The 17,663-nt window shown below is 45.9% G+C and overlaps 1 protein-coding gene across 1 annotated transcript in view; it reads right to left on the minus strand.

Moving 5' to 3' along the window:
* Positions 1-2,064: 2,064 nt before the first annotated feature.
* LOC120044052 (potassium channel subfamily T member 2) overlaps positions 2,065-17,663 on the minus strand; it is a 92,041-nt gene continuing 76,442 nt past the window's right edge. Inside the window, exons 15-29 of the mRNA XM_038988642.1 lie at positions 14,746-14,854; positions 13,763-13,915; positions 13,266-13,522; positions 11,924-12,257; positions 11,667-11,772; positions 11,350-11,522; positions 8,392-8,463; positions 7,098-7,232; positions 6,831-6,942; positions 4,010-4,111; positions 3,809-3,892; positions 3,286-3,414; positions 2,746-3,091; positions 2,444-2,528; positions 2,065-2,182 (exon numbers count right to left, since the gene is read on the minus strand). Coding sequence (XP_038844570.1) covers positions 2,065-2,182; positions 2,444-2,528; positions 2,746-3,091; positions 3,286-3,414; positions 3,809-3,892; positions 4,010-4,111; positions 6,831-6,942; positions 7,098-7,232; positions 8,392-8,463; positions 11,350-11,522; positions 11,667-11,772; positions 11,924-12,257; positions 13,266-13,522; positions 13,763-13,915; positions 14,746-14,854 — 2,315 coding nt within the window. The remainder of the gene's footprint in view (positions 2,183-2,443; positions 2,529-2,745; positions 3,092-3,285; positions 3,415-3,808; positions 3,893-4,009; positions 4,112-6,830; positions 6,943-7,097; positions 7,233-8,391; positions 8,464-11,349; positions 11,523-11,666; positions 11,773-11,923; positions 12,258-13,265; positions 13,523-13,762; positions 13,916-14,745; positions 14,855-17,663) is intronic.

Below are 17,663 nucleotides of genomic sequence, written 5' to 3' on the forward strand. Positions count from 1 at the left end.
TTCTTAGAGTGAGGTAAACGACTCATGATGACGCTGCTCATGGGAGGTGATATGGCTGATTTCCCTCTCAGTGACACCCTTAATCATCCTACTACTGCCACACTCACAATGACAGGGATTTATTGTGTCAGAGGGTAGTGTGTGTTTCCTTGCAGGAGTAATCTAATCTATTGAGTCATTAATAACGACTGTATATTTGTTTGTGAGTGTGTGAGTAGGTTAGAGTATAATAATAGAGGCAGTGGGTTTCTGTGAGAGTAGGACTGAATGTGAACCAGTGTGATAAATGGAAAGTGAAGGAACCCTAATACATAAAATTGTGGTCATAATGGTGGTTTATTTAAGCAATAAGGCCCGAGGAGGTGTGGTATATGGCCAATATACCACGGCTAAGAGTTGTTCTTATGCACGACGCAAAGAGAAGTGCCTGGACACAGCCCTTAGCCATGGCATATTGGCCATATACCACAAACCTCCGAGGTGCCTTATTGCTATTATAAACTGGTTACCAACGTAATTAGAGCAGTAAAAATAAATGTTTTGTCATATCCATGCTATACGGTCTGATATACCATGGCTGTCAGCCAATCAGCATTCAGGGCCCGAGCCACCCAGTTTATAATTATATATATGTTCTGTATGTTTATAAAACGCATAGGGCCGTATTCAATCTGTATCGCTGAAGTTCAGCGTTACAGCACGGTTAAAATGTAAAGGCAATGTTCCCTCGTTATCGGAGACTGCATTCAGACCATTAGGGGATTCATAAGGATAGGAAAACACCTCTATTGATAAGCATAACCTTCAGAGCAGACGGGCACCAATACAAACATATGATCACAGCAAGCGATAACTGGGGGAACAAGATAGACTGGCACGGCAGCCAAGCTTGGTTACAGTGTGAGAGTATAATGACAGCTTTGAAAATGAACTGGAAATCAAACTGAGCCATTGAAAGATTAGATGTATAGCAACTTTAATATATACATATTTCCATATCTGTTGAAACAGCACTGAATGAGGGCACTGTAGTGCAGAGATGCTGAGCAGCATTCTGACCACACGGTGGCGCCACCATCTCTGCTAAACCTCTGCTGGGTTTTAGACAAAGATTCACACGGCTTTCAAGTCCTTGGTCTCCACATGCATGACTCTCCAACATGCATGACAATAATAGAATAGCGAGCTGGTTGAGGAGATGTGGGGAAGGGTAAACACTAACTAAACAACTAACTAACAGAGACAGAAAGGCTGGCCTTGGCCACTTAGAACTATCCGTAAAGTTACATGAATCAGTAAACGAATATTAGCTTTATTCAAGAGATACTCATCGACTGGGTCACTCCTTCAAGGCTTTTCCCTTTCTTTCTGAAGACAGTAAATGGTGTTATAGATTATCCAGCATTAGTGTATGCCTGCTAGCTCTCTAATTGTGGAAATTGACAGGTGATCACTGCTCTTTGGCTTCCTCTGCTGCTGGTGAGCTAAAAGATGAACTGGGAACTGACTGAGAGTTAAAGTAACAGTACGATCAGATAAAAAGGTACAAAAAATATTTATGAAACCCCAGATCAGCATACTGTTGGCTCGGCTGCAATCACCTCGACACACACAACCACATAGAGACAGAAAAATAACAGTCATTTGGAAATGTGTTCCTTTGGCTGTCCAGATATAAATGGCAGTGTCTGGCTCATAACACACATACAGTACATGCACATACATAAATACAAGTTCATTGAATGCACTTCTGTGTCCCCAGCTCTCCACTTCAAAAATGAAACGGTGCATAAATTAAACAAATCAGCTTGTAGAAAAGGTCCATGCATTTGAGAGTTTCAGAATAGAAAACTAAGTGACAGCTGTGACTGTCTGTTCAGAGTAGATGTGGAACATGTGTCCTTCCCTATAGTATATCTCCCCCCTCTCTCTCTTTCTCTGTTTCTCTCTCTCTCTTTCTCTCCCTCACTCTCTCTCTATCTCTCTCGCGCACTCTCTCTGTCTCTCTTTGTCTCTCATTTCTCTCTCCACTCCCACTATGCTGCTGAGTTCTGTTGTCTATGCTCACAAATGGGTGCTGTTCTGTGTGTCGAACCTGTGGCCCTCGGAGCGGCTGTTGCTGACCTTTCTACTGCCCCCCTGGTTAGGCAACAGAGACAGAGGGTCTGGTCTGATCAAGTACCTGGACATGGGACACACACACCAAGACACACTTAGATGAATAATACATTTAACAAATGCTCATACATTCTTATAACAAGTTATAAACCATTATACCTGCTGGCTTTTTTATGAAGGGTTACCCACTTAACTTTAGTGATTTCTTCTTGAGTGAATGTGCACGACTTAATTTAAGTTGGACCAGTATATTGAGGGAAACTGTGTGAAATTGTCTTCTGATGATGTATGATTTGACTGAGCCATCGGGATATTGTGTACTCACACCACATCGTGCAGCTCCAGCCTGGTGTCAGGAGAGGGGTTGATGAGGATGTAAGACAACCTGTTGCCCTGGTCCGTCATCCCATCTGACACAGGAAGTACACACCACAAGACAGGAAATAAACATGACATGTCACAGGAACTCAAATGATACCAATTAAGTTGTTCCTTAGTAATGTTGATAAAAAAATTGTGGAGGAAAACACAAAGCTATGAACAAATGCTTCTATTCCATTAGGCAGGCACAGTGCAGTGCTACATGACCACACATCCACCCCTCAGAACATATCCAACAGCACTCACTGAATCCGGTGGCTGAGAGGCCCAGGTGTTTCATGCGCGTGCGGACCAGAGCGTTGAGCTCCTGTCTCTCAGAGCGTCTGAACAGGGTCAGTCTCTGCTGGCTGATCCTCTCCGCAGCACTTCCTGTGGCCCCCTTCGATCCGCTGGGCCCCCGCCCCCCCTTCCTGCTCAGCCTTCTGGCCCACTGCATGCTCTTCCGCCGGAGGAGGGGGTGGTCCGAGGAGTGGGAGGAAGAGGAGGGGGGCTCGGAAGAGGTGGAGTTGCGGTGGGGACCCCTCCGGGACAGCAGAGGTTCTCTGGGCTCTCTGGTGTCCTCATAGTCCTCCACTGTGATGGACACCTGGGACTGAGAGAGACACACACCCACACACACACAGCTCAGACCAATATCAAGCAGCAGCTGTTTCTATTGTGAGTTGTTATTGAGTGAGTTGAGTTTTTATTCTGGGTGTTGATGTTTTATCACTAAAACATCATGATGATGTACAGCTTGGTGTCATTGACTCCTGTAAATGATGATCTTTCTTTCCAGACAGGTACCTCAGAGACGGGTAACTTTTGGGCTTCAGTGCGGTAGATGCCGATGGGGATGTCACCGGTGGAGGAGCACAGTTTCTGGTAGAGTCGACCATAGGTGCGGATCCACAGGTCCTCCTCAGTGATCTTCATCTATGAGACCCCAAACACCCCACCTTCATCATCCTCAGTTCCAGGTAGATACATTAATACCCCTTCAACCTCAGTACCAGGCAGCTACACTAATGTTCCTTCAACCTCAGTACCAGGCAGCCACACTAACGTCCCTTCAACCTCAGTACCAGGCAGCCACACTAACGTCCCTTCAACCTCAGTACCAGGCAGCCACACTAACGTCCCTTCAACCTCAGTACCAGGCAGCCACACTAACGTCCCTTCAACCTCAGTGCCAGGCAGCCACACTAACGTCCCTTCAACCTTAGTAAAATCTAAGCAGGGCTGTATACTATACATTATATTGTTGATCATCACATTTCATAGCTTTCTGATGATAACTATTGAGGACATGAGTAGATGAGTTACTCACAGCACAGAGGAAGCCTGAGCCAGGCATGGAGTCTAGTCCCAGCAACAGTCTGGTGATGGAAATCATGTAGTCCTTCACAAAGGACTGGTGGGAACACACAACAAACAACAGAGGGTCATTGAGCAATAAAGGGGCAATACAAATATTGTAGACTGAGTTTTGAAATATGGAGCGTTGCTGTGCTGGGGAGTTCAGACTAACCTGATACAGTAGAGTATCCAGCATGCTGACACTGAACACCTTCCCAGCAGCGAAGGGTAGACGAAACATGAAGACCAGGTTGGAGCCCCTCTCTCTCTCTTTCTATCAGATCACCATACACAGGAATAAGAAAACAGGGAGAGAGAGACAGGGAGAGAGAGAGACGGAGAGAGAAAGACAGGGAGAGGGTGACAGGGAGAGAGAAAGACAGGGAGAGAGAGAGAAAAGAGACGTTAAATTCTACAACCACCTAAAAGGAAGCGATTCCCAAACCATCCATAACAAAGCCATCACCTACAGAGAGATTAACCTGGAGAAGACTCTGTTCACAAACACATACAGACCCCACATAGTCCCAGGACAGCAACACAATTAGAGCCAACCAAATCATGAGAAAACAAAAAGATAATTACTTGACACATTGGAAAGAATTAACAAAAGAAACAGAGCAAACTAGAATGCTATTTGGCTCTAAACAGAGAGTACACAGTGGCAGAATACCTGACCATTCTGACTGACCCAAACTTAAGGAAAGCTTTGACTATGTACAGACTCAGTGAGCATAGCCTTGCTATTGAGAAAGGCCGCTGTAGGCAAACCTGGCTCTCAAGAGAAGACAGGCTATGTGCACACTGCCCACAAAATGAGGTGGAAACTGAGCTGCACTTCCTAACCTCCTGCCAAATGTATGACCATATTAGAGAGACATATTTCCCTCAGATTACACAGACCCACAAATAATTCCAAAACAAACCCAATTTTGATAAACAGTGTGTCATTACAGCAGCAGGATTTATGACCCGTTGCCACAAGAAAAGGGTAACTATTGAAGAACAAACACCATTGTAAATACAACCCATATTTCTGTTTATTTAGTTTCCCTTTTGTACTTTAACTATTTGCACATTATTACAACACTGTATATAGACATAATATGACTTAAAATTATTTGAAATGTCTTTATTGAAGACTTATCTCTTCAGTAGGTCATATGATTGAGTGTAGTCTGGCCCAGGAGTGTGAAGGTGAACGGAAAGGCTCTGGAGCAACGAACCGCCCTTGCTGTCTCTGCCTGGCCGGTTCCCCTCTCTCCACTGGGATTCTCTACCTCTAACCCTATTACAGGGGCTGAGTCACTGGCTTACTGGTGCTCTTTCATGCCGTCCCTAGGAGGGGTGCGTCACTTGAGTGGGTTGAGTTACTGACGTGATCTTCCTGTCTGGGTTGGCGCCCCCCCTTGGTTTGTGCTGTGGTGGAGATCTTTGTGGGCTATACTCGGCCTTGTCTCAGGATTGTAAGTTGGTGGTTGAAGATATCCCTCTAGTGGTGCAGGGGCTGTGCTTTGGCAAAGTGGGTGGGGTTATATCCTTCCTGTTTGGCCCTGTCCGGGGGTATCATCGGATGGGGCCACAGTGTCTCCTGACCCCTCCTGTCTCAGCCTCCAGTATTTATGCTGCAGTAGTTTATGTGTCGGGGGGCTAGGGTCAGTTGGTTATATCTGGAGTACTTCTCCTGTCTTATCCAGTGTCCTGTGTGAATTTAAGTATGCTCTCTCTAATTCTCTCCTTCTCTCTTTCTTTCTCACTCTCGGAGGACCTGAGCCCTAGGACCATACGTCAGGACTACCGGGCATGATGACTCCTTGCTGTCCCCAGTCCACCTGGCCTTGCTGCTGTTCCAGTTTCAACTGTTCTGCCTGCGGTTATGGAACCCCTACCTGTCCCAGACCTGCTGTTTTCAACTCTTAATGATCGGCTATGAAAAGCCAACTGACATTTATTTCTGATTATTATTTGACCATGCTTGTCATTTATGAACATTTTGAACATCTTGGCTCTCTCTAATTCTCTCCTTCTCTCTTTCTTTCTCTCTCTCGGAGGACCTGAGCCCTAGGACCATACGTCAGGACTACCGGGCATGATGACTCCTTGCTGTCCCCAGTCCACCTGGCCTTGCTGCTGTTCCAGTTTCAACTGCTCTGCCTGCGGTTATGGAACACCTACCTGTCCCAGACCTGCTGTTTTCAACTCTTAATGATCGGCTATGAAAAGCCAACTGACATTTATTCCTGATTATTATTTGACCATGCTTGTCATTTATGAACATTTTGAACATCTTGGCCATGTTCTGTTATAATCTCCACCCGGCACAGCCAGAAGAGGACTGGCCACCCCTCATAGCCTGGTTCCTCTCTAGGTTTCTTCCTAGGTATTGGCCTTTCTAGGGAGTTTTTCCTAGCCACCGTGCTTCTACACCTGCATTACTTGCTGTTTGGGGTTTTAGGCTCGGTTTCTGTACAGCACTTCGAGATATTAGCTGATGTACGAAGGGCTATATAAAATAAACTTGATTGAACTTGATTGATTTATTCTTTTGGAGCTTCTGTGAGTGTAATGTTTACTGTACATTTGTATTGTTTATTTCACTTTTGTTTATTATCTACTTCACTTGCTTTGGCAATGTTAACATATGTTTCCCATGCCAATAAAGCCCTTAAATTGAAATTTAATTTAATTGAATTGACAGGGAGAGACAGAGACAGGAAGAGAGAGACAGGAAGAGAGAGAGAGTGAGGAAGAGAGAGAGAGACAGGAAGAGAGAGAGAGAGACAGGGAGAGAGAGAGAGACAAGGAGAGAGAGAGAGAGAGAGGAAGAGAGAGACAGGAAGAGAGAGCGACAGGAAGAGAGAGAGACAGGGAAATGGAAAAGCATTACAGTAATGGAGTACCACTTCCTTTTGACATTCCCACATGACCCATCATTAGATGATCTGACTAGGATGGTCCGACTCACCACAGAGAGTACCATAATACAATGTTACCTTCTCCAGCTTGGAGAGAGCCAGGGAGTAGTGGTCTTTGACTTTGAACTGCATGAAGCGCATGTTGGCTGGGTGGGTGAGCTCAGTGATGATGCTGAGGGCTGGGAACAGTCTGGGAGGACAGAGGAAAGAGACACAATCAAATTCTTAGACATAGAGTGCTTCCTGAATGCAGATATCTATGAATGCACACAAACAACTGTTGGATTCTGCAGGATGGTATGGTGTGATGGATGTGTAATGGTTGTGTATGGCTGAGCAGCCCACCTAAAGAGGGTCTGGACGTTGACTATGGTCTTAGCGTCGGCCATGTAGTCCTCCTCAGCGATCATGGAGCTCTCCTTGTCAACCACCACCATGGTGTCAGCAAACGTCACCCCACAACGCAGCAGACTGTCCAGGCTAGAAGGAGAAAGAGAGAGGGAGGGAGAAAGAGAGAGGGAGGGAGAAAGAGAGAGGAAGGGGGAAAGAGAGAGGGAGGGGAAAAGAGAGAGGGAGGGAGAAAGAGAGAGGGAGGGGGAAAGAAAGAGGGAGGGGGTAAGAGAGAGGGAGGGAGAAAGAGAGAGGGAGGGGGAAAGAGAGAGGGAGGGGGAAAGAGAGAGGGAGGGAGAAAGAGAGAGGGAGGGGGAAAGAGAGATGGAGGGGGAAAGAGAGAGGGAGGGGGAAAGAGAGAGGGAGGGAGAAAGAGAGAGGGAGGGGGAAAGAGAGAGGGAGGGGGAAAGAGAGAGGGAGGGAGAAAGAGAGAGGGAGGGGGAGAGAGGGAGGGGGAAAGAGAGAGAGAGGGGGAAAGAGAGAGGGAGGGGGAAAGAGAGAGGGAGGGGGAAAGAGAGAGGGAGGGGGAAAGAGAGAGGGAGGGGGAAAGAGAGAGGGAGGGGGAAAGAGAGAGGGAGGGGGAAAGAGAGAGGGAGGGGGAAAGAGAGAGGGAGGGGGAAAGAGAGAGGGAGGGAGAAAGAGAGAGAGAGGGAGGGAGAAAGAGAGAGGGAGGGAGAAAGAGAGAGGGAGGGGGAAAGAGAGAGAGAGGGGGAAAGAGAGAGGGAGGGGGAAAGAGAGGGGGAGGGGGAAAGAGAGAGGGAGGGGGAAAGAGAGAGGGAGGGAGAAAGAGAGAGGGAGGGAGAAAGAGAGAGGGAGGGAGAAAGAGAGAGGGAGGGGGAAAGAGAGAGGGAGGGAGAAAGAGAGAGGGAGGGAGAAAGAGAGAGGGAGGGAGAAAGAGAGAGGGAGGGGGAAAGAGAGAGGGAGGGAGAAAGAGAGAGGGAGGGGGAAAGAGAGAGGGAGGGGGAAAGAGAGAGGGAGGGGGAAAGAGAGAGGGGCTTGGGATTATAGGACTTATGTCTTGAGACAGAAAGATTGGAACAGAACTGACACTGTCCATATACAGAGAAATAGGAGTGAGCAGAGAGCAGGAATGACTAACTGATATGATGTACAGTACAGAACAAAGTCAATCCATATACAGCTTCGGGGGGTGTAGCTGCTACAGTATGAATTAGCAGTAGAGGAAAACAAGTAGAGTAGGAGTGAAAAGCAGATGATGCCACCAGGGTACCGAGGAGGATTATCTTACTTGTCAATGGAGCCCACTGTGTAGAACACCATGGGGAACCAGCAGATAGCCTCCAGGAAGTCTGGCTCGGGTCTGAATCAATCACAACACATATGGATTACCGGGAGACCCATACAACACAAACATATACCTACCACAATAAATAAACAGGCTCCCTGCAGTGGTAGAGATAGAGAAGTAGCATGAGTCCAAGATCTGTTTGTGTTGTCTTGCCAACTCCTGTAACTCTCATTATCTCTTATTATTGTCATGCGTCAATCACCATAGGAGTTGGCAAGACAGCACAAACAGATCTGGGAACCAGGCTACTAGAGAACCCCCAATCAAATCAAATCAAATGTTATTTGTCACATTCACCGAATACAACAGGGACCTAGACTTGGACCTAGACTTGGCGTCCCGGTACCGCTTGCCGTGCGGTAGCAGAGAGAACAGTCTATGACTTGGGTGGCTGGACCTTACAGTGAAATGATGACTTACAAGCCCTTAACCAACAATGCAGTTTGAAGAAAAATAAGTGTTAGAAAGTATTTAATAAATAAACTGAAGTACAAAATAATAAAAGAGCAACAATAAAATAACAGTAACAAGGCTGTTTACAAGGGGTACCGGTACAGAGTCAATGTGTGGGGGTACAGGTTAGTCAACGTAATTGAGATAATTAGTACATGTAGGTAGAGGTAAAGTGACTGTGTATAGATAATACATTGAGAGTAGCAGCAGCGTAAAAACAAAGGGAGGTGGGAGGGACTATTTCAATGGAAATAGTCCGGGTGGCCATTTGATGAATTGTTCAGCAGTCTTACGGCTTGGGGGTAGAAGCTGCTGTTAAGTAACCTTTTGGACCTAAACTTGGCGCTCCGGTACCGCTTGCCGAGCTGTAGCAGAGAGAACAGTCTATGACCTGTGTGGCTGGAGTCTTTGGCAATTTTTAGGGCCTTCCTCTGACACCGCCTGGTATAGAGGTCCTGGATGGCAGGAAGCTTGGCCCCATTGATGTACCGGGCTGTACACACTACCCTCTGTAGTGCCTTGCGGTCAGAGGCCGAGCAGTTGCCGACAACGAGGAGACAGCCAATAGGGAGGAGGTCAGAAACATGGCAGTGTGGTGACAGGACAACAACCTCTACCTCAACGTGAGCAAGACAAATGAGCTGACTACAGTGGACTACAGGAAAAGGAGGGCCAAACACGCCCCCATTCACATCGACGGGGCTGTAGTGGAGCAGGTCGAGCATTTCAAGTTCCTTGGTGTCCACATCACCAACAAACTATCATGGTCTAAACACACCAAGACAGTCGTGAAGAGGGCACAACAACACCTTTTCCCCCTCAGGAGACTGAAAAGTCTTGGCATGTGTCCCAATATCCTCATAAGGTTCTAAAGCTGCACCATCGAGAGCATCCCGACCGGTTGCATCACCGCCTGGTGTGGCAACTGCTTGGCATCTGACCGTAAGGCGCTACAGAGGGTAGTGCGTACGGCCCAGTACATCACTGGGACCAAGCTTCCTGCCATCCAGTACCTATATACTAGGTGGTGTCAGAGGAAGGCCCAAAAAATTGTCAAAGACTCCAGCCACACAAGTCATAGATTCTGTTATCTATGTATAGTCGCTTCACCCCTACCTACATGTACAAATTACCTCAACTAGCCTGTACCCCCGCACATTGACTCGGTACCGGTACCCCCTGTATATAGCCTCATTATTGTTATTTTATTGTGTTACTTTTTATTAAATGTTTGAATTTAGTTTATTTAGTAACTATTTTCTTAACTCTATTTCTTGAACTGCATTGTTGGCTAAGGGCTTGTAAGTAAGCATTTCACCTGTGACAAATAAAATGTGATTTGATTTTTGATTTTGATTTGAAATATAAAGTCCTGGCTGCTGTGTGCAGAGAATAGTGGGATAGCAAAGCGCTACACGGCCATGACTTAGCTTTTTATTGGCCTTTTATTGGATTCCACTTTAATATGCCCATATTGGGGTTTTGCACAAGAAGAAACCACAGTAATATTTCATATTATGTGCACAGTGCACTGCAGAGTGCCCATAAACTCTTGAAACACAGACATTTTCATACAGTAAATTCTGTTAATGGAACTCTTAAAATGAGACCATCCCTTCTTCCCTGACAGTGTGTTTAAAGAGGGCCTCTCCAGGACAAGTTTCTCTATGCTCCACCCGCAGTGTGGTTACACCATAGAGATTTACAATGTTCCATATCTATGTAATTCTATAGTTTCCTGCAGTGTGGTTACACCATAGAGATTTACAATGTTCCATATCTATGTAATTCTATAGTTTCCTGCAGTGTGGTTACACCATAGAGATTTACAATGTTCCATATCTATGTAATTCTATAGTTTCCTGCAGTGTGGTTACACCATAGAGATTTACAATGTTCCATATCTATGTAATTCTATAGTTTCCTGCAGTGTGGTTACACCATAGAGATTTACAATGTTCCATATCTATGTAATTCTATAGTTTCCTGCAGTGTGGTTACACCATAGAGATTTACAATGTTCCATATCTATGTAATTCTATAGTTTCCTGCAGTGTGGTTACACCATAGAGATTTACAGTGTTCCATATCTATGTAATTCTATAGTTTCCTGCAGTGTGGTTACACCATAGAGATTTACAGTGTTCTATATCTATGTAATTCTATGGTTTCCTGCAGTGTGGTTACACCATAGAGATTTACAGTGTTCCATATCTATGTAATTCTATAGTTTCCTGCAGTGTGGTTACACCATAGAGATTTACAGTGTTCTATATCTATGTAATTCTATGGTTTCCTGCAGTGTGGTTACACCATAGAGATTTACAGTGTTCTATATCTATGTAATTCTATAGTTTCCTGCAGTGTGGTTACACCATAGAGATTTACAGTGTTCCATATCTATGTAATTCTATGGTTTCCTGCAATGTGTCTGTTTCCGCTCACATGTTCTCCAGTAGCAGCACGATGGGGTTGAGCTCTTTCTTGGGGCGGTAGTAAGCCCTCAGAGGCGCAATAAAGTTGTACAGGCCGTTTCCTGCACTCTCCGCCGACACGATGATCAGCTTGTTCTTAAAGCCGTAGGACCGAGCGTCCTCCAACGGGATGTGGTGGCAGGCCTGTAGGAGGGAGATGACACAGGAACGACACAGGAAATACATTGCATTACATGAAGGTCATCATCATCATCAAAGAGGGGTCAGGTAGGGAGGTAGGATGGTTCTAGTTGAGGGTAAGTAAGGCAGAAGTAGTGTGATTCCCACCTTGTCCAGGCGCAGGCAGCAGAAGGGCATCTTTTCCTGCAGCAGATGACACAAGGCAGGGGAACTGCCAATGTACGGGGAGTTCAGCGGGTACCCCTTCACCCACCTGCCACACACACATGCGCGCACACGCACACATACACAAAGACAGACAGAAACACACAAACACATTTACACCTGGGTCTGAGGACACAACATGGCAGGACTCAAACTAATTCAAACACACATTAGACCTCAGGCAACTCCTAAACACTTACTCGCAGAGTCCACCCCACCACTGGCCATTCTCGTCTCCGTCCCCCTCATCCTTCCCCTCGTCCCCGCCCTCGTCCTCTGATTGGTCCCCCAGCGGGTCGAAGGTTGCTGAGTTGACCCCGTCCACCAGCTCCAGGACAGGGGCGATGCTGTGGCGTCTCTCCTCGGCAGAGTCTGCTGTGGCTGGAAGGGCCAGGGTGTTAGCGCCCCCCAACCCCCCCTCTGTCCGGCTGGCCCTGCCACCTCCACCTCCCCCACTGCCCATGGTCATGCCCCCTGGGCCCTGGCCCTCTGGGCTGCTGTCACTGGAGTCCTGCAGGTCAATGGCCACCGTGCCTACGGGGGACAGAGGACACATACAATCACTCATACAATCTATGACCAGTCCACACCCTTAGTAGAAAACAGTTATAGCACTGTCCTGTCCATACAAGCACAGGCTAAAGGAAAAATGTGCCCTAGAACAAACACAGATACAGATGCAAACATAGCACACATGGCAGGCACAGATCCAGAATCAGTACAATTTGGCTTTGTGAGAGTACCAATGTGCTGTGACTGGGAGTACCATTGTTCTCTCACAAAGCCAAATAGTACTGATTGTGGATCTGTGCTTGCCCTGTGTGCTATGTTTGCATCAGTGTCTGTGATTGTTCTGGGGCACATTTTCACATTCAAACTTTGAGAACCAGAAGTCCCAGAGTTCTCCACCAGGGGGTGTGGTTGTAAAACGTCTCTAAAACAAAAGGAAACCTACATGCCAGATACATTTCACTCAGTTGGCAGATGCTCTTATCACCAGAGACTTACATTCAGATACAGTTTTATTCCTCATACAACTGTTAGGCTTCTTACATCTGCCTATTGTGGATCAACATGTAAAACATGTCCTAATCTGTGCCATGTACATTGTAAAACATGTCCTAATCTGTGCCATGTACATTGTAAAACATGTCCTAATCTGTGCCATGTACATTGTAAAACATGTCCTAATCTGTGCCATGTACATTGTAAAACATGTCCTAATCTGTGCCATGTACATTGTAAAACATGCCCTAATCTGTGCCATGTACATTGTAAAACGTCCTAATTTGTGCCATGTACATTGGAAAACATGTCCTAATCTGTGCCATGTACATTGTAAAACATGTCATAATCTGTGCCATGTAAATTGTAAAACATGTCCTAATCTGTGCCATGTAAATTGTAAAACATGTCCTAATCTGTGCCATGTACATGGATCAGGAAAGTCACAATTGTATAATAAGAAACATTATGCTAAGTGCACATGGACAAAGGATCTGAATGTAACTGTGTCACTGTGAGTCAGTGAGACTGACTGACCCATGCTGGCGATGATGCTGTGGACAGGCAGTCTGGTGAGTCCATGGTAGATGGTCTGGGGCCCCACCCCCCTGTCACTGCCCTTGGGCCCCCCCCGCGTGGGCTCTCTGTGGCCCCTGACGAAAGCTGAGTTCTCCTCCTTGGAAATGTTGATGTAGAAGCAGGTGTCTGAGCCGCCCATGATGTGGCCGGGACCTGGGTTCAGCAGGATGTTGGCATTTTCCAGCCTCCGCACTCCGATCAGACACACACCATACCTGACCGAGGAGGAGAGGATCAGATACAGGAAGTGTGTGTGTTTGTGGTTAATAGCATCTGCTAAATGACTAAAATGTAAAATGTGTGTGGTGTGTGGGTGTGTGTGTGGTTAATAGCATCTGCTAAATGACTAAAATGTCAAATGTGTGTGGTGTGTGGGTGTGTGTGTGGTTAAGAGTGTCTGCTAAATGACTAAAATGTCAAATGTAAACTTTGTGTATGTCTGCTTATTGACTCACTTCTTGTGTGCGTGGAAGGAGGCGAAGGTGAAACTCTTCCCCTGGTACTCCCCAAAGAACTTGCTCTCCTCCAGACAAATGTGATGCACCTCATTGGCTGAGCAGCGGCGGTAGGTGCGCTGCCACTGGTCAGCTGAGCATGCGCCGCCCTCCCTGAGACACGATCAGGGAATGGATTGGTCATTAGGGGACAGAGTTGACCTTTTAAACAGTGTTGCACGCAGCTTCCCTTTCAGCATCAACCACACATCAAAGACACTTCCCCTCAAGGCTGCAGTGTTAACACTTTACAACTGTGTCAGAAACCAATCAATAACTCAATCAGCACAGAGACACACACAGGGACACAGACACTATCAGAGCAATACAGCTGCCAAGATAGACGCTGCTGAACGCTACACATTGAGAGAGCTTCACACATGGGTTGTGTTTACTTTGTCAGCCTTTAGAAAGGATGAGTTGAGAGACAGGAGGTGAGAAAGGAAGGGTGCGGGGCGGAGAGTGTGGCTGTGGGTGGCGGTGATGTGAGAAGGACTGCATTACAGAAACAACTGTCGTCTGTAAATAATAAATGGGGACAGCATGCCTGGCCGAGTTAATGTCACCGCACATCAGGGATACGGAAGGAGGGGGAGGGAGTTGTCGGTGGTTTAGGAGGACAGTGACACACACTGACCTGTTGAGGGGCTGGAAGGCTCCTGCACGTTGCCTGAAGGCCTCTGGGGGTGCTGTTCTGAAAGTAGAGGGGTGGAGGGGGCAGCAGATAGAGGATCATGACTGGTCTGGGTTTAAGAGGATTATGACTGGTCTGGGTTTACTTTAGGTCAGTAGTCTATCTACCATAATTGATCTGCTGTGTACAGCTCAATGTACACAGCATCTGTTAGGCCAAAGGACATACTTCACTGCCTCTGTCTGGTACCACCCACACCCATTGGAAAAAGAGTGTGTGTGTGTGTGTGGGTTTGAGTGTGTGCACTCACTGTCCTCTAGAGGAGTGGATCAACAGGGTGATGAGGGTGGAGGTAGCAGGACACACACAGTTCAGGGCCAGCATGGCATACTTAAACTCCTCTTCACACACCACATGATCTGCAGACAAAGGCAGCAGGGGAGACAAACCAGTAACACTCAGTATACTGTAATCAAATCAAATTCAACTTTATTAGTCACATGCGCCGAACACAACAAGTGTAGACCTTAACGTGAAATGCTTACTTACAAGCCCTTAACCAAGAGCGCAGTTCAAGAAAGAGTTAAGAAAATATTTACCAACTAAACTAAAGTAAAAAATAACAAAAAGTAATACAATAAAATAACAACAACGAGGCTATACACAGGGTGTACCGGTACCGAGTCTACACTAAAGTTTGGGGTCACTTAGAAATGTCCTTATGAAAGAAAAGTACATTTTTGTCCATTAAAATAGCATCAAATTGATCAGAAATACACTGTAGACATTGTTAATGTTGTAAATGACTTTTGTAGCTGGAAACGGCTGATTTTTTATGGAATATCTACGTAGGCGAACAGAGGCCCATTATCAGCAACCATCACTCCTGTGTTCCAATGGCATGTAGTGTTAGCTAATCCAAGTTTATCATTTTAAAAGGCTAATTGATCATTAGAAAACCCTTTTGCAATTATGTTAGCACAGCTGAAAACTGTTGTTCTGATTAAAGAAGCAACAAAACTGGCCTTCTTTAGCCTAGTTGAGTATCTGGAGCATCAGCGTTTGTGGGTTCGATTACAGGCTCAAAATGGCCAGAAACAAACTTTCTTCTGAAACTCATCAGTCTATTCTTGTTCTGAGAAATTAAGGCTATTCCATGCGAGAAATTGCTCTAACCAGAATATAAAGAGGAGTGTGAGGCCCCGGTGCACAACTGAGCAAGAGGACAAGTACATTAGAGTGTCTAGTTTGAGAAACAGATGCCTCACAAGTCCTCAACTGGCAGCTTCATAAAATAGTACCTGCAAAACACCAGTCTCAACGTCAACAGTGAAGAGGCGACTCTGGAATGTTGGCCTTCTAGGCAGAGTTGCAAAGAAAAAGCCATATCTCTGTCCAGCGTCTGTGTCATTTTGCCCATCTTAATCTTTTCGTTTTATTGGCCAGTCTGAGATATGGCTTTGTCCTGGTAATCCGTCTGGCCCTGCGGCTTTGTGAATGTTGACCTGTTTAAAGGTCTTGCTCACATCGGCTACGAGAGCGTTATCACACAGTCATCCAGAACAGCTGGTGCTCTCGTGCATGCTTCAGTGTTGCTTGCCTCGAAGCGAGCATAAAAGGCATTTAGCTCGTCTGGTAGGCTCACGTCACTGGGCAGCTTGTGTCTCGGTTTCCCTTTGTAGTCCGTAATAGTTTTCAAGCCCTGTCACATCCAACGAGCGTCAAAGCCGGTGTAGTAGGATTCAATCTTAATCCTGTATTGACGCTTTGCTTGTTTGATGGTTCGTCTGAGGGCATACCGGGATTTCTTATAAGCGTCCAGATTAGTGTCCCACTCCTTGAAAGCGGCAGCTCTAGCCTTTAGCTCGATGCGGATGTTGCCTGTAATCCATGGCTTCTGGTTGGGATATGTACGTATGGTCACTGTGGGGATGACGTCGTTGGTGCATTTATTGATGAACCCGATGACTGAGGTGGTATACTCCTCAATGCCATTGGATGAATCCCGGAACATATTCTTGTCTGTGCTAGCAAAACAGTCCTGTAGCGTAGCATCTGCATCATCTGACCACTTCCGTATTGAGCGAGTCACTGGTACTTCCTGCTTTAGTTTTTGCTTGTAAGCAGGAATCAGGAGGATAGAATTATGATCAGATTTGCCAAATGGAGGGCGAGGGAGAGCTTTATAAGCATCTGTGTGTGTGGAGTAAAGGTGGTCTAGTGGATGTGTCTTCACAGGTAGATAGTGGGTCAAACATGCTCTGTCCCCTCTGCTGTACCTGTGTGCAAGAGTGAGTACATTTCTTTGTCTGTCTGATCATTCATCTGTGTGTGTGCCTTTGTGTGTGTCTGTGAGAATATAGGTGTGTGTGTGTGTGTGTGTGTGTGTGTGTGTGTGTGTGTGTGTGTGTGTGTGTGTGTGTGTGTGTGTGTGTGTGTGTGTGTGTGTGTGTGTGTGGCATCTAGAATGTGTGTGCATGGATTTTTGTCAGCCCCTAAAGCCACCTTATTAGTGCAGGTGCATCCCAAAGGCTGTGGTAATTGATATCTCAGTCAGAGGCTGAGATGAGATCTGGCCTGTTAGCTAAGTGTAAACGCTGTGGTTTATGCAGAACACTAATTAAATCTGATGGAATTAAAACCTCTTCATTAATCTCAACATAATTTACCCAGATGCTCCCTCCCTCCATCAAGTAGGCTGCATCAAGTGAATTTACACTATGCTTTAATCTATTATTAACTCAATGGCACTTACTTGACAACACAACAGGATGCAATTAGCAGAGATAAATAAATATACATTCGTCAAATAGACAGTCAACTCCCTGTCATGTCAGATTATTTTCTCTTCTCCTCCTTAGGGCATTGTCTCTTTTTATCCCTTCAGTTTATATTCTGGGTTGTTTTTACCCCTTCAGTTTATATTCTGGGTTGTTTTTACCCCTTCAGATTATATTCTGGGTTGTTTTTACCCCTTCAGTTTATATTCTGGGTTGTTTTTACCCCTTCAGTTTATATTCTGGGTTGTTTTTACCCCTTCAGTTTATATTCTGGGTTGTTTTTACCCCTTCAGTTTATATTCTGGGTTGTTTTTACCCCTTCAGTTTATATTCTGGGTTGTTTTTACCCCTTCAGTTTATATTCTGGGTTGTTTTTACCCCTTCAGTTTATATTCTGGGTTGTTTTTACCCCTTCAGTTTATATTCTGGGTTGTTTTTACCCCTTCAG

This window comes from Salvelinus namaycush, chromosome 3 (assembly GCF_016432855.1).
Source record: "Salvelinus namaycush isolate Seneca chromosome 3, SaNama_1.0, whole genome shotgun sequence".
NCBI classification, from domain to species: Eukaryota; Metazoa; Chordata; class Actinopteri; order Salmoniformes; family Salmonidae; genus Salvelinus; species Salvelinus namaycush.